The sequence below is a fragment of the Anguilla anguilla genome, chromosome 15, assembly GCF_013347855.1.
Source record: "Anguilla anguilla isolate fAngAng1 chromosome 15, fAngAng1.pri, whole genome shotgun sequence".
Taxonomy (NCBI): Eukaryota; Metazoa; Chordata; class Actinopteri; order Anguilliformes; family Anguillidae; genus Anguilla; species Anguilla anguilla.
Window position 1 is genome coordinate 4,895,001 of NC_049215.1, and position 14,762 is coordinate 4,909,762.

Below are 14,762 nucleotides of genomic sequence, written 5' to 3' on the forward strand. Positions count from 1 at the left end.
ACCCCTGCATTAACTCTGAGTGTGATGAGGAGACTAACCCCTGCATTAACTCTGAGTGAGAGGAGGAGACTAACCCCTGCATTAACCCTGAGTGGGATGAGGAGACTAACCCCTGCACTAACTCTGAGTGGGATGAGGAGACTAACCCCTGCACTAACTCTGAGTGGGATGAGGAGACTAACCCCTGCATTAACTCTGAGTGGGATGAGGAGACTAACCCCTGCATTAACTCTGAGTGGGATGAGGAGACTAACCCCTGCATTAACTCTGAGTGAGATGAGGAGACTAACCCCTGCATTAACTTTGAGTGGGATGAGGAGACTAACCCCTGCATTAGTGAGGGGCCGTACCTGGGTACCCGTTCAGGTCGATGTCGGTAGCCCCGTGCATGGCGTACCCAAAGCTGGGGGGCATGGAGGAGGAGGCCCACTTCCCCTCCAGCACCTGGGAGGGCCCCCCCTCCGGACCCGAGGCCCGGCCGTTATACACGTACACCAGCCCCCTGTGACCCGGCCCCCCGTAGGGCGCGGCGATGGCGATGTCTGAAACAGGGCAAGAGACACCTTACTACCCATTTAATCTGCTCTTTCAGAGTCCCCTTATGCAGGTTTACCCATTTAAACATCTCTTTCACAGAGTCACCTCATGGAGATCTACCCATTTAAACATCTTTCACAGAGTCACCTTACACAGGACCACCCATTTAAACAGGTCTTTCACAGAGTCACCTTACACAGGTCTACCCATTTAAACATCTCTTTTACAGAGTCAGCTTACGCAGGTGTACCATTCACACAGCTCTTTCACACGTGATTGACATGTTTGTCAGGCGTTTCACAATTGTTTGACAGGCATTTGACAGGTGATTGGCAGAAATTTGACAGGTGTTTACTATTCATTTGAAAGGTGTCTGACAAGCATTTGACAAGTAATTGACATGTTTGACAGGCGTTTGACCGGAATTTGACAGGTGTTGGACATGCATTTGACAGGTATTCGGAAGGCGTTTGTGCGGTTGCCCTGGCGACCTCCTACCATGGAAACCGTCCATGTCCAGGTCCCCCAGGGGGGCGATGGAGCTGCCAAAGCGCGAGTAGACCTCGGCGCCCGTCAGCCTCAGGGGGTCGTGGAAGGAGAACCCGCCCTTCCCCAGGTACACGTACACCTGGCCCACTTCCCTCAGCTTCCCATCCGAACCGCGGTCCATAAAGAGAGGGGCGCCCACAAAGAGGTCCATCGCTCTGGAACAGGGGAGGGACGGGATCGAATACACACAGAACCGCGGGTCTACCTCCCAGAGAACAGGGGTCTGAGGAGCAGAGTCATTCACAGAACTGCAGGTCTACCACCCTGAGAACTGGGGTCTGAGGAGCAGAGTCATTCACAAAACCGCAGGTCTACCACCCTGAGAACAGGAGTCTGAGGAGCAGAGTCATTCACAGAACTGCAGGTCTACCACCCTGAGAACAGGGGTCTGATGAGCAGAGTTATTCACAGAACTGCAGGTCTACCACCCTGAGAACAGGAGTCTGAGGAGCAGAGTCATTCACAGAACTGCAGGTCTACCACCCTGAGAACAGCAGGTCTGAGGAGCAGAGTTATTCACAGAACTGCAGGTCTACCACCCTGAGAACAGGAGGCTGAGCAGCAGAGTCATTCACAAAACCACCGAGCTTGAGAGAGTCTGGCAAACCCCACAACCCTTTCTGACCCTTTCTGACCCTTTCTGCTTTCAACAGTAAACAGATCTCTCCCGGCTCTGAAGCCGAGCACTCCGCGCTTCTCCAGTCAGATAAACACGATCCTCCCGTTTACACAAGCTGACCTGAGGTCGTCTGCGCGGCTCGAAAAAAACAGCCCTGGGTTTTTAGCGGCTCCAGAACTTTCCACCAGGCTGGTCACAGCGCTCCTGTTCTGACACCATGACGGTAGACAACTGCTGCCTGTCTACGGCAGGGCAGAATGATCAGCACACAACAGGCCAACAACACGACTTCTGCTACACAACCGCTTGCGTGATCAGAAGTGAAGGCCGACAACACAACCGCGCACTCAGCAGATGTTTTCTGAGCACCAACTATTTTAACGCGGTCACTGATCAGTGATAAGGACATGTAGGCAATATAATGTGCTCAGAATTTATAATTAAGATATATTGATTGTGTGTGCGGATAATTTATGAATATCATATACTGATTGGTAGCACCTCTCAGATTTGCTGCTTTAGCATAAATGAAATAGCTGAGCAAAAAGCTTTTATGAATTTGTGTGCTCTTTTCACTGCTTGCTTGATTCCCCATTTGTTTCTCCTCTCCTTCCCACTCTTTCTTGCTAAGTGAATAAAGCTACACTTTCAGACTGAGTGAATGAAGAACTCAAATGCACTGAAGCATTGGCCCAGTCACAACACACGGAGGCGCTAGAGCTCAATATTTACAAAATTCACAAAAAAAAAATCTCTGTTCCTGAGTTTATAAACTTGCTACAGTGATTAAGCTCTTCATTAGGAATACCTTTAGATGTGTAAATCATAACGAATGGTTAACACGAAATATTGTTCATTGGAATGACGCTGAATTGTCATGAGAATTGAAGCACATGGTTAATGGTGTGAGACTGACACAAATTTCTAAAATATTTCAGCCAGCCGGTGGAAAATCTTGTCCTTCGAGCAGCAAAAAAAAAAAGAAGAAAAAGAAAAAGAAAGCAATAAAAAAGCGGGAGAATATCCCTTCCTTATGGTGGGAGCAGCTTGTATCCTACCTGGCATGCCAGTACACTCTCTGCCAGTTGGGAAGCACCTCTAAAATGAGCTTAATCACTACTGAGACTGCCCTTATGCAAATGGCAGATACGGCAATATCTACTGCAAAAGCACTCGTTCTTGAAAATATGGTAATAAATATATATTTCACTGTAGTGTATTTAACTGAAAAATTACAGTAAAACTGTCTTAATTAATAGTTAATGCATATAATGAACTTAACTGTTGCCATTTTGTGATTACACATTTAATTTCAGCATATTTTCAGTGTTGCTCCTTTGCCCTCTAAGTGCTCTGAGGGCCAGCCCAGCTGAGAGGAGGCCACTGCTGACCCATAACCACGCGCTGCCCCTGCTCGCCTCGCTGAGTTAGTCCCCGTGGTCGGGGTGGGGAGTGTAAAAGCGCGCAAACACGGTCACGTACCCGTCGCCGTTGATGTCCGTCGCCGCCACCGAGTGGCCAAAATACGCGGCCATCTGCCAGAGACGGGGAGAGAAGAGCACAGAGACGTCAACCCTGCTAATATGTGTGTGTGTGTGTGTGTGTGTGTGTGTGTGTGACTGCCACAGCAAGACAAAAAACACACCCAGCCACAGCTGTCTAGCGTCTTATCCCCTCTGCTCTACTAGGGCGTAAATTACCGCCCCCCCCCCCCCCCCCCCCCTCCTCTCCTACGGGACCTCCGTAGCGGTCCAGAGAATACCCACAATGCAGCGCGAGGCAGACGCGTGGGCCGCAGCCTCTCGGGGGCTTCGGTTAAAGCGGGGGCCGCGGCGGCTGCATTCCTAGGGGCCCACGCGGGACCTCACAGCTCGCTCTGCCTTTAACAGAGGGGGCCACAAGCGCTGCCTCTTCCTGCGGGGGCCCGTATCACGCACAGTCTGAGGCGTGTATGATCTTAGCCCGGTATGTGCAGTAGAGATTTAAGAGGATGTAATCCCCCCCCCCCCCACCCCCCCCCCCCCCCCACACACACACACACACACACCACCTCCAGAACATCTGTACTTCCCAAAGGTCCACTCCTTTATCCCCCTTCAAAACGCAGGAACACACCCGTATATCTCTGCCTTTCGAGAGCTACACCAGTCTCTCAGCGAGAGCGTCTGCCTGAGCACAATTGATGAAATTATCACTGTTTGATTCATAACTCATTTAGCGCTCTCGTGACTTCTTTAAATGTAGAAAGTACGTGAATACATTAAAAAGAGTTCCGTGGGAGAACTGCTGATCTCTTCATACTGACGTCATCTCCTCTGACGATTCTAGAACCTTCTCTCGGAAGAGCGGTGAGGAATATCAACACCGTGTGCGAAGTGCTGGCACGGCTCCCTGCTGACCCCAGTACACACTGAGCTCGTGTGAAACTAAACGCCCACCTGCACCCCAGTGAAGTTGACCATGGACTCCATGTTCTTCCCGTTGAAAATGTTCACCTGCAAAAGCACAGGGAGGACATTTTGTAGACACGCAAGTGGACGGGGTGTACTGCAGGTTTATGTTGGAATTTAGACAGCGGGAACCCTTACGTAGCCTAAGGCCTTGTGCCCTCTGGGAACCCCAGTGATGTAATCTGCGGAAGGAAGCAGAGAGCATTCACTGCACAAACCGGGACTCGTTAGAACCGTTAGCCGAACCTCGGATTTCCTTCATTATCATGCGTTACCAAATTAAGAGTCCAATCAAATGGCTCTTACGTGTAAGTATTAAAGTAACGGCCAATTAGGGCATCAGCAGTGCTACACGTGTATTATGAGAGACCAAACTCCATCCAATCATACTAACCCAATATAGTAAATGGGACGTGAATGACAGCTAGTCACGGGGGGGCAGATTTGCTTTTCTCCACAGGCAAAGACAGCAAAGACAGAGCAGAGCAATCAACACAAACCCTGCTTCAGTCATAGGTTTCTCTCTCAACATGAAAGCCAACAGAAGCAAGCTGAACTGCGCTGCAGCAAGCTGGTTTTGTCCACAGCTAGAAGAACAGTAAAAAGGCTGACATTCCACAGCCATTTTGAGTTAAAAGAGTTAAGGTATTAGGTTAGAACGGCACATTTCTTTCTTTCTTTCTTGCGCTGAAATGCCGCTGAAGTATAAAAGCTAAGGCTTACCATCGTCCCCGTCTCCATTAAAATCACCCACAGTGACAGAGTAGCCTGGAGATTTGACGAAACAGACAGAAGAGTGAAAATAAATATACATATAGAACTGAGGGTGAAGGACGTGGCCCTTATGCAAATAAGATTCAAATTTTAAAATATGCTATATAATACATATCATATATATTATTTAAATACAGAAAACTGTATATTTCACAACAATGTTTTTATGTATACTGCAATATCATCAGAAATAAACAACCTGAATATTTGCTCATCTATTGATTTTGATCACATTGCAGCATATTATTTTTTTTTAAGTCTAACTGTGCACTATTGCTGTTTGCTAAGTACATGTCCCTCCTGCAGCCTGTACCCTACTGTAGACTGTACCCTACTACACACTGTACCTCACTGCAGACTGTACCCTACTGCAGACTGTACCTCACTGCAGACTGTACCCTACTGCAGCCTGTACCCTACTGCAGACTGTACCTCACTGCAGACTGTACCTTACTGCAGCCTGTACCCTACTGCAGACTGTACCTCACTGCAGACTGTACCCTACTGTAGGCTGTGCCATACTGTAGACTACTCAACTGCAGACTGTATCCCTATGCAGTCTGTACCATACTGTAGACTACTCTACTGCAGATTGTACACCTATGCAGACTGTACCCTACTGCAGACTGTACCCTACTGTAGGCTGTATGCTGTGTCCATGGCTGGGTGTGTACTCTGTACTCTCAGTGAATAATTGTAAGCCATAAAAAACATCTAATCCTCCTAATGTCTGTAATGACAGCTCAGAGTGCCATTGTGCAGGTGCACAAACAGCACTTTAAGGTTTAAAAGCAGAGGTAAACAGCACTTACCCAAGTAGCTATCATCAAACTGAGCACTGGATGACTTCGTGGACAGCTGATTACCATACGGGGTGTAGAATTTATTATTGTATCTGCTTACGATTTCAGAAATATCATCAGAGATCAGTTGCCCTGGGGAAAGATCAGTGAAACACTGTCAGGCGAAATGGCATTGAAATTTAAATCACTTGACAAGCATGATACGTACATAGCCTTTTTTAATTAAAATCAATACGATCACTGCAGTTGTATTATCCAGTTACTGCTATTAATCACTTACGTTATCATTAAAGCATATGATTACAAAAGTGATATAATATCACAGTAACTCTCAATGTAACTAATAAATGTTAATTACAGATCTGCAAATGACTAAACTGTTTTTACATAACTTGAGAAGATTATAAGAACTTATTCTATCTGGACAACAAGAAATACAGAATAGCTGTCAGACTGATTATTCATGACTTGAGCTCTTTCAAACTGCATGATCCTGTTTGTTTCAGGGACACAGATTTTTTTTTTTTTTTTACATATTTACAAAAACAGGACTTGAGAAATTGGATATATGCTCTTCTGCATTTCATCCGGACTCTTCAGAACTATTTACATTTCTACATTCCTACAAAATCAACTCAACTGTGTGAGATAATAGCATGCGCAAAGACACAAAAACTTCTAAAATTCGTAAATAGGTTTTTCATGTTCTCAGTCCTGTTAATCTGAAGATGCAGGCGAACAGCCAGCTCACTGGGCGGCAGGCCTGGAACATTCCCTCAAACTGTCGCAAACCCGTGCGGTGCAAGTCGAGGCCCTGTTTCTGTACGGTCACATGCTGCAGTACAGTCAGGGCAGAAGCACTCAGAATGCATTATGGGAAAGCATTTTTTAAATTAGTGTCAGTGGGGAAAGGACCAACAATAATTCATGCTAAATACTAAATGTTTTTTCAACAAACACAATGCCACATATTCACCAGGCAGAATAAGGCCTCTTAACCATTACTTGCAGCAGGAAATACAATTTTATGACCCACTGGGGGATCTACCACAAACAGGGAGTTTTGTACCGCAAAAATTCCAGACATTTCTATCGCTGAAAACACATCATAACTAATGATTTTCACAAATGATTGTAAATATTTGGAGCCTACTTGTGGCGGACTGAGGTGCATTGTGGGAATTCTGAAACAGGGACGACCTTTCCCAGGGAGCAGTCACGCATGAAGATGGCCCTGTCTGGCCCCTCGCCCAACCCTAACCCTAATAATCCCAACCCAACACCCCCCTCCCCCCACATCCCCACATTTCTCTCTGTAAATAGCTCTCTTTCTCCTTTCTAACTGCAGCCGCTGTTCAGGTGTATTAATATGTGGATAAGAACCTCAGTTCTTCACAAAGACTCACAGGGAGGGAATCTTGCGGTTGCTATGCATCCTGCCCATATCCCAACTGCCATTAATCTGCCAGTTTAAATCCATGTGTGCTAAAGCAGCCAATCACAAGCATTTATGTAATCAGAAAATCTGCAAGAAAAGTATATAAATGTGTTTTTTTTGTGGTTTTAGATTTGATTGTTTGCCAAAATTAATGAAACATAATAAAATTATGAAATATTGAGTCTGCTGTGCTGATATGATCCTTTGGATGATTTCCCAGCTATTTTTTATTCCCAGCAAACAGTTTCAGGAATTGGGTTTTTACAGATGAATAGAAATATATGCTTTTACATGTAAGTAACCTGGCTTTATTAACATTAAAGCAGGTTTCTGTTGAGATTATATTTTCAAATGCCAAACTGTACATCAGACCAAACAAAACGAATGAACAATAAAATGAAATTCAGTACCTTGCCAATAAAAGCTCCCAGGTCCTCCAACCACAACTCTGTTTTTCTGTTTGAAGAAGGAAAGAGGAAATAAAATCTCCAAGAATTGCTCTGGTGTCATTTAGGCAAATAAGATAAACATGATTTAACAGAATGCTCGCAGATCATAAAATGATGTTATAACTGACATAGTACCAGTATCATGGATTGAGCTGGGATGTGATTTTAAGAGAAAGACAGTCTTCACAGGGGTCTGATTTAGAGAGAGGGACAGTACCTTCACTAGGGTCTGATTTAGAGAGAAGGACAGTACCATCACTGGGGCCTGATTTAGAGAGAAGGACAGTACCTTCCCTGGGGTCTGATTTAGGGAGAAGGACAGTACCATCACTGGGGCCTGATTTAGAGAGAAGGACAGTACCTTCCCTGGGGTCTGATTTAGAGAGAAAGACAGTACCTTCCCTGGGGTCTGATTTAGAGAGAAGGACAGTACCTTCCCTGGGGTCTGATTTAGAGAGAAGGACAGTACCTCCCCTGGGGTCTGATTTAGGGAGAAGGACAGTACCTTCACAAAGTCAGCACTGAATCCTGCCTGACAGAATCCTTGCCCTTCCGGAGAGTTTGAAGCTAGATGAACACACAAACACACACACACACACGGCAGATGTAATGTATAGCTATAGGAATGATCATCTATTCTATATGCACAAAAAGCAAAACAAAACCAGACAGGTCAGAGTAGGGTGTGCACACTGTCAAACATAGCTCAGTTATTTTACCAAAGACATTCAGACAATTGATTTCTTAATCATTTAAGTGTCCCACTGATGTACAAATTCTACAATCACGCACATAAAACACTGTTTTAGTGTACAAGTTTGGAAATCCCAAACAGTTAAAGGTTTTTTTGGTTATATTTATGAAAGTCTAATTTAATATTGAGCTTAACTCAATTTAAACGAGGCTTATCTGTTTTTTCCAGGCAGTTCCTAATTTCACCATAATCACTCAGTGTAATTACTAAACAAAAGCGAAGGCTGTTTACTGTTACTCCCAGAATGCACTACTGCAAGAGAACAATCAAAGAAGCAATTTCAGTCTTTAGACATTTCAGTCTTGAGATTTCAGTCTTCAGACATTTATTTTTAAGAACCAGTGTAGTGCCTTAGCTGCCACTTTAAATGCCCTTTTGCACCACACACAGCTAACAAGCCTTAAAGTTTAGTCAGGAGGGGCTCCCGGGGGGGTGGGGGGGGGATGTACCTGTTCGACAGGGGGAATACTCCACCACCTCTCCAGCGGTCTTCAGGAAGCAGGTTCCAACGGGTTCCCTCTCTGTGAAGGCAAAGGTGCTCCACTGGTACAGGGGTGCACAGGCCTGGAAGAAATGAAGACCATCACTACGGGTTCAGGAGTCACTGACTGCATATATTACAACATTAAAGAGAAAACTTTAGGTCACCACAGGTTAGGGCTGTTTCTGTCTTTGATTGCCTCAGTGGGCCTGTTGACAAACTGCACAATCAAAGCAAAGGGAAACCGACTGTAATCTTGCACCAAAAACTCACCTTTAATCATTTTTTACAGGGGTCTTGATTCATTATGAGAAGACATTTTAGAGTAGGGACAGGGTCTAAGAGAAGGAGTAAGGCTCACCAGGATGTGTTCTCCTTCTGAGCGCACTGTGGCTCCAAACCACTGGTTGGACTTGAACTCCATCTGCTCCCCTTTAACATTCTTCCGGTCATCTGTGTATGAATCAGACCGCAGTAATCTAATGGGGACCGAGACTGTAGTAATACAATTGGGGGACAGTGACTGTAAACATCTGGCCGGCACACTGTTGGAGTTCGCAGTATGATTGCTTTTAAGAATCTTTGCTGAAATAGGGAACAATCTTTGGCTAATCTGTGAACCAGCAAGCAAAATGTATTCATTAACTCCCAGATAGCAATGACCTCACATTAGCTAACAAACAGATGAGCTAGTCGTCTAGCCACAATGTCTAGGAAAAAAAGAAAAAGACAGCACGATGACTAACACATAACAGCCCTTTAGTTGACTAGCGGGTACTCTAACCCCTCTCTCCGTGTTAACTGGAGACAAAACAAACTGTTTTCCTATGTGGAAACCAAGTACAGCCTATTTCAGACATGTTGCAGCTTTCATTGAATTTCTCTGGGGAATCACGTACTAACTTTCATGAACAACTGAAAGGGTCATGCCAGTATCAGGGGCTTTTCACAGGGAATGCCCCAGCTGGAGTAGACCTTGCACTAGTCTCTAACCATACTGTAGTGCTCTCCTTCTCAACAGAAGGCGCCATCATCCAGTAATCATTTATTCGCAGAATCCGGTCCGTCTCATTGGCACAGACCCCGCAGCGGTGCGCCGGGCGAGGAGAGGACATCACCGCGTGCTCAGTGATGCCGTCGCTCCTGCCGACCCCCTCCCAGGGCTTACTGTAACCTATCCCAAGAGTCCCCCTGCTCGCGGCGGCAAGGCCAGCCGCCACAAAGGGACCCACTGTGAACACACCAGCACAGCAAGCTAGGAGAACATGGAGGTCCATGCTCGTGAAGCCCCTGACTCAGGAGGCAACCCGACCAAACACAGGTTGTTGAGGTAACAAATCCCAACCCAGTGACAACCTGGGAGTGTAGTTATGAAAAAGTCTGAGAAGACAATGAACAACCCCCTCCCCCCACCCCCAACACATCCATTAGTATACTGTAAGAGACCGAAAAAAACAGATTACATTTTTCACTGAGAAGGTAATGTAGAGAGCAGTGCTTAAACAAACAGTCCCATGGGAAGCTTCCAGGTTGGGTTTAATACATATCAATAGTTTATAAATCAGTGAAAAGCAGACAGATATAGACAGGTGCAGGACAGTATCTGTAGAGTAAAGATGAAGACTGAAAAGCAACACTTCATGTTTGCTTATTTTTTTCCAGGTTTAAAAATGAAAAAACCAAAATATGCATGCAAATAAGTCTGTAACAAAGTCCAATACATCCAATACCAGGACAATACTGATTTAAAAATAGTGTAGAGAAAGAAGGAAAAGACATGAATTTGTTTTCCCTGTTTTCGGTGGGAACTCTTAAGCTTGGAATGATAATCCACATGAAGGCCTTTGTGGATGGACCTTGTGAGGTTCGTGGTTTGGCTCGTCTACGTTGGGTTGATCTCCGACAACCACAGAATGTAAATGAGAGCAAAGACAAAAGATAAGCAGGCCTGTTTTCCCTCAGATACTATGAATGCTCGCTATTGAAGGGGGATCTGTGTCTGTGTTCTCTGCTGTGAAAAGCACATAGAACACATTGGGAAGGACATATGTGTTCATCAAACACTGAACTACAAGGCCATCATCCAGCAAACGAGCAACAAAATGGCAAATAACTTAGATCTGTTCCGTGTTTTTGCGGCGTTGCCAGACAAAAATTCATCCGCTGCCTTGACTGCAAGAAATTCAATACAGGGAATTAAATTATATGTGTGAAATGAAGGTGAACAAAATGTGTACTTCAGTTTTTGGACGTAATCCAGTTTCTGAATAATTGAATTACCAACCAGAGCGGGAAACTGGTCATGAGACCACAACATTGCCCAACCTTCCAGCAGACCCCCACCCACAGTCTCAGTGATTGGTCTGATTATCCATGAGCACAGATGCATAACAATATTAACATAAATAAATTGTTATTAAATAAATGATCATACCCACATTTCTCCCGATATAATTATAGTATTCTATGCTTGCAAAGCATTCTGTGAAGAAAAGCAATATTTTAAAAGCTATGGGCAACAGTACATTTTTATATACCTGCTGAAGGAGAGACAAAGACGATAAATGATCTATACATTAATTTTTGTGACTGTGACTGTGCATTCATGCAAGGTGGTAATTTCTGGACTAAAAAAAGTCATCGTAAAGGTCCTATACATTAACCAAAGTTCTCACCTGTGTTGTCGAACTCCAACTGTCGACAGCCTTTGCTTGTTTTCCAGGGGCAGCTGTACACGGCTCCACGCTCTACTACGGCCGAAACAGACGTGTTTGCCCGGGGGGCCCCTACCAGAATGTTTAATCTAAGGATGTAATTGCATAAAGCACATCAGCGACCTATTCCCAAAGCTTTACCGTTTCTGTATAAATAACGTCATGTGATCAAGATAATGATGCGATAATGCTTGTCGTAACATAATTTATACAAATATTAGAGATATGTGTCAGTGCTATCATGTTGTCTAATTCTGCAGGATTATAGAGTAAAATGGAGTAGCCTAACTATTCTCACGTACAAGAACACGATTTAACTCGTACTTTGTCCGTAGCTAGGCGCGTCCTTAGCTCTGTGTTGAAGAAGATGAAGCAAACATTATTGGAATAAATTACTCACTGTTTGTCATCGGGTTTGAAGAAATCCACGGAAAATCCAAAATAACTTCCACTTGGCCCAGAATAAATTGACGGATTGTCGATATCCAGATTGAAAAAAAGACAGCGTTTTATGCATGACATGAGAGTCAGCACACAATAGAGTTTGCGATGTTTTTCCATCTTGGCACGAAACGTACAGTTGTCTTCAAAACCGTAGCTCCAAAATGTCACGTTTGGTACAGTAACACCACTAAGATAAATAGCCACAGTACTTTAGGAGCAGTCCAGTAACTATCGCTGCTTGCAAGCGCATTTACAGACCTACGATCATTTCTAACTCCAAGCCCGCCGATGCATAACTCCTAAATGACAGATAGTAAACAAACATTTTAGCAACTTCTCGAGTAGCCTATTCACATACATCCAATAAACTGCAACGCTGTATAAAGAATCTGAAATCCATCCGCTGCCTGCCGCTAATGCGTCCAACTCAACGAGAACAAATATTCGCAGATCTTGTTGGACAGGGCTTGGATAAGAGTTTTGGATAACCCCATTACAGGAAGGAAGGGGGAAATCTAAATCTCAAACGTACGCAAACTTCCGTAACCCCTTTTTTTTATCAATGGGAAATTATTTTCTATCTGATCTGAATTACTGAGCATTACGAAACACAGCACATGTAATTACACAATAAAACCAACTGATGGGTATAAAGAAGTGAAAACAAAAGTGCTTTAAACATAGAAAAAAATATATTATATATGTTGAGTAACATGGGATAAGACGCCCCCTGCCTGTCCATTTCTATTTTTAAACACCGTCTCCAAAACGTGAACTTTATGCTTTCTTTGAAAGTATCTCCTTCTCTTATCCAGCTGAAAATTTCGAGAATCTCATTTGAAAAGGCGGCATAGTTTTATCTATGCTAATTTGAAGAGACTCCTGTCCTTGAATTGGTTTAATTTAGATTAGTTAATTTATTTGCACACGTTAAACAAACACACAAACAAATACATAACGTTGGAATACATGATGCAGAACGACAGTGTAAAAGTAACAAAAAATAAAATAAAAATAATAATAGAAACTTCAGCCGTTCAGAATGATTCAGTCTGACAAAAAGACGTTATAAAATGAGTCCAAACACACACACACACACACACACAATCGAAGAAGTACATAAAAATAACAGGAAATGAGCAAAAAAAAAAAAACAACAACAACAACAACAAAAAAAAAAAACAATAATTACATAAAAGCCGCCGACATGCACAATGTTTGCATCTGTGTAGACTGACCACTTGTTATTCTGCCACTTACTCAACCAACAGTGAGCACATGCAAACAAACAGAAAAGCGAGTCAATTATGTGGGACATCGCAAGTAACATCAGCATTTTCTGAGTCAGACTTGAATGACAACAGACTGAGTCATGAGGAAGATTGCTTAACGTACATGAATATCGGCCACGCTTAAAAGAGACTTTACACTAGCAGTATTTAGAACTGTGGGACACTTGCTAGTTGATGAAAAGCATATTTACAATAATTAAAATAGTTTCTGACATGCAATGAAAAACATCTGTGATGGATTTGTATGAAATGTGATGGGAATGGTACGAAATGAACATCATGAAGATTTCGATTAAGTCATTATTTTTCAGTCTGACTGTGTTGGCAAATTCGGAAACCCCTTCACCATCCGCCAGATTGTTGCAGTTGTAATCTATTACGATGCACTTCCTTCATATTATTTCATATATGTGATTTACTACTTTAAAAATAAGTGACTCAGTTGGCCTACAATGTATTTACCAGCCAGGTCTTTGCTCGCAAATTGGATCTAGCCATGCAAAGATTTGTCTGCATTTCGAGAATGAATAGCAGAGAAAAACCAAACATAGTTATAATTGGAGCGCTTTTCTCATTCAGGGGAAAACAATCGATCTTTTGTATCTGCCGCAGTAAAGTCCTGCACTGGGGTTTTTAAATCATGTGACACAGCGAGCTGCTGAATAATTTCACTCTGTCAATCAGAAGGCTCCAGACATCTCACCCGTAAGTAGCTGGAGAAACAAGTGCAGCTAAATGGGGAACATCACTGCGGCTTTATGTCTTAGCAATTTAGCACCTTCTCTTATCCAGAGCAGCTTACGCAGCTTATTGTGTGTACATACAATACATGCAGCTGGACCGTTACTGAAGCAGTTCAGGTTAAGTAGGCTACCTTGCTCAAAGATACAATGACTTGTCCAACATTTGTGAATCAAACCCGCAGCCTCACAGTTACGAGCCCAGTTCCCTAACTTTTTTTTGCTACAGTGGCCAGTGTACGCAATGCATATTGCACGCCATCAAATAGTTACCGGCGAAGGAAATGTTAACAGGGAGGCAACAGCTGGAAGCTGTTACTGCTGCCCTGAAAACATTACTAATGTTTACAACACATCACTGCTCTTCTGTTCTAAAAACATCACTAATGCCCTCGACACGCACTGCTCCCCTGTCCAAATGCATATTACTGCTTTCCTGTTCTAAAGCATATTACTGCTCTCCTGTTCTAAAGCATATCACTGGTTTCCTGTTCTAAATACATTACTAATGTTCTAAAACATATTACTGCTCTCCTGTTCTAAAGTATATTACTGCTCCTGTGTTCTAAAACATATTACTGCTCTCCTGTTCTAAAGCATATTACTGCTCTCCTGTTCTAAAGCATATTACTGCTCTCCTGGCCTAAAGCATATTAGAAGTGGTTTGATGGTCCTAGGCCCTATTATCTAGGAGCGATTGAACTTGAAAGCATTTGTC

The 14,762-nt window shown here is 43.6% G+C and overlaps 1 protein-coding gene across 1 annotated transcript in view; it reads right to left on the minus strand.

The window, feature by feature from the left end:
* The window catches only part of LOC118213773 (integrin alpha-V-like), a 25,359-nt gene extending 12,773 nt beyond the window's left edge, over positions 1-12,586 (minus strand). Inside the window, exons 1-13 of the mRNA XM_035392931.1 lie at positions 11,969-12,586; positions 11,530-11,657; positions 9,216-9,307; positions 8,823-8,937; positions 8,125-8,186; positions 7,581-7,626; positions 5,742-5,864; positions 4,879-4,923; positions 4,294-4,337; positions 4,144-4,200; positions 3,188-3,240; positions 1,036-1,241; positions 351-542 (exon numbers count right to left, since the gene is read on the minus strand). Of these exons, the coding sequence (XP_035248822.1) occupies positions 351-542; positions 1,036-1,241; positions 3,188-3,240; positions 4,144-4,200; positions 4,294-4,337; positions 4,879-4,923; positions 5,742-5,864; positions 7,581-7,626; positions 8,125-8,186; positions 8,823-8,937; positions 9,216-9,307; positions 11,530-11,657; positions 11,969-12,129 (1,324 nt within the window). The 5' untranslated portion in view covers positions 12,130-12,586. The remainder of the gene's footprint in view (positions 1-350; positions 543-1,035; positions 1,242-3,187; positions 3,241-4,143; positions 4,201-4,293; positions 4,338-4,878; positions 4,924-5,741; positions 5,865-7,580; positions 7,627-8,124; positions 8,187-8,822; positions 8,938-9,215; positions 9,308-11,529; positions 11,658-11,968) is intronic.
* Between the last annotated feature and the right edge of the window lie 2,176 nt (positions 12,587-14,762).